We start from the raw sequence: 1,818 nt of genomic DNA, 5'->3' as shown, positions 1-1,818 counted from the left end.
GGTTTGAAGGCGAAAGCGGCATTACGAACGAGTCACCCCGAACGAGTCACCCCGACCGGGGATGGCTGCGAGCACCCTGGCTAGAAGGAAAACAACCCAGAAGCCGCGTTTTGTTAATTAAATAAAAAAAAATCTATTTTAATGAAAGCTTTTAAAACTGCTAGTAGCTACCCCAGCCGCCTCCTGCACGGTATACAAACCGTTACGATCCACAAAAAGACCCAAAAAAGATATTTCAGCAGCAATATCAGCTCTTTGTTAAGGTGGGTGGCTCTGAAAAGAGCCGTTGGGTTGAGCCCAGCGGGTTCCCGCAGCCGGGTCCGGACGCTTTATTTGGAGCTGGTATACTTAGTGACAGCCTTGGTACCCTCGGAGACGGCGTGCTTGGCCAGCTCGCCAGGTAACAGGAGCCGCACGGCGGTCTGAATCTCTCGCGAGGTGATGGTGGAACGCTTGTTGTAGTGGGCTAAGCGCGACGCCTCACCTGCGATGCGCTCGAAAATATCGTTGACGAAAGAGTTCATGATGCCCATAGCCTTGGAGGAGATACCAGTGTCGGGGTGCACCTGCTTCAACACCTTGTAGACATAGATGGAGTAGCTCTCCTTGCGGCTGCGCCGCCGCTTCTTGTCACCCTTCTTCTGCGTCTTTGTCACCGCCTTCTTAGAGCCCTTCTTGGGGGCAGGCGCTGACTTGGCCGGTTCGGGCATGGCGATCTCGCTCTGCTCACGCCAGTCACCGCAAGCACTCGCACGGGTGTGCAAAAGGTGAGCGGGCGGCGCTGCTTTTATAGCGATGTTATGCAAATAAAGGATTCAAACGCCGCGCACTCCCATTGGCTGAGAGAGAGCGCAGCGCTCCGTGCGGAGAGACCCCGCGCATGCAAATATCGCGGCTCCAGAACGCAAGTTTTCATTGGACGTTAATGGTTAGCTCAGCACAGAGGATTTCAGCCAATCAGATCACGCCGTTGCGATCCCGCCGAGCACAGCATGGACCGGGGTGGGGGTGTGGAGGAGGAAGGCGCGCTGGTCGGTGTGCGAGCTCGGTTACGCGCCGGGAGAAAGCAAAACCGGCACTTGGGGGACCCCATTCTTGGGGGACCGGGCTCTGGGGCAGCCACATTCCCCGCGGAGGAAGGCGGTACCGGAGCCGCTTGGCTCCCCTCTCCCCTCGGAACGGGACCTCTCCCGGCGTGGCCACGGCGGCACAACCCGGGCCGGCCCCAGGCTTCCCTTCTCGGCCCCGCCCCCTCGCATGTGGCGGTCAATCAGCACCGGGCGCGCGAAATTCAAATCTTCCGCCGCGCACTCGTGAGAGCGCGCAGCCAACTAGAAACGGCTCTTCCCCCTTCTAATTGCCACTCGTCTTAATTAGTGCGGCATCCCGATTAGCACAGGGTCACTCCTCGGAGACATGAAGATTTTATGCGCGTTATGGCGTTGTTTTGGGGTTAATCTCCTTATTTTTCGGTCTCTCAAGCAGGGTTTAGTGTGGGCATTGGTGGTTCAGTGGTAGAATTCTCGCCTGCCACGCGGGAGGCCCGGGTTCGATTCCCGGCCAATGCAGCAGCTTTTTTTGGAAGGGATGGGGGAGAAAAATTTCATGGCATAGCACACCAACAAAAAGTTTTCTTTTTTTTATTCCTTATTTGTCCCGAGAATACCTCTTCGTTTTTCCGCCTGGAGCACCCTAAGTGACCGCGTCGCAACTTGCTTGTCCCACACAAGAAAAAAAACCCCACAAAACTCACGCCGAAAAATATTTGCTTACGTCCCTGGGTGGGATCGAACCACCAACCTTTCGGTTAACAGCCGA

At 56.0% G+C, this 1,818-nt stretch overlaps 1 protein-coding gene and 1 non-coding gene across 2 annotated transcripts; one reads left to right on the top strand and one right to left on the bottom strand.

Moving 5' to 3' along the window:
* Positions 1 to 329: 329 nt before the first annotated feature.
* LOC104613577 (histone H2B 5) lies at positions 330 to 710 on the bottom strand. The gene has a single exon (XM_010282912.1). The coding sequence runs from the start codon at positions 708 to 710 to the stop codon at positions 330 to 332; it is 381 nt and encodes a 126-aa protein (XP_010281214.1).
* A 787-nt stretch (positions 711 to 1,497) lies between these two features.
* Positions 1,498 to 1,568, top strand: TRNAG-GCC. The gene has a single exon. It is a non-coding gene; the product is annotated as a tRNA-Gly (tRNA).
* The last annotated feature ends 250 nt before the right edge of the window (positions 1,569 to 1,818 follow it).

This window comes from Phaethon lepturus, unplaced genomic scaffold (assembly GCF_000687285.1).
Source record: "Phaethon lepturus isolate BGI_N335 unplaced genomic scaffold, ASM68728v1 scaffold25342, whole genome shotgun sequence".
NCBI lineage: Eukaryota > Metazoa > Chordata > Aves > Phaethontiformes > Phaethontidae > Phaethon > Phaethon lepturus.
This window is presented reverse-complemented; position numbering and strand designations above follow the sequence as displayed.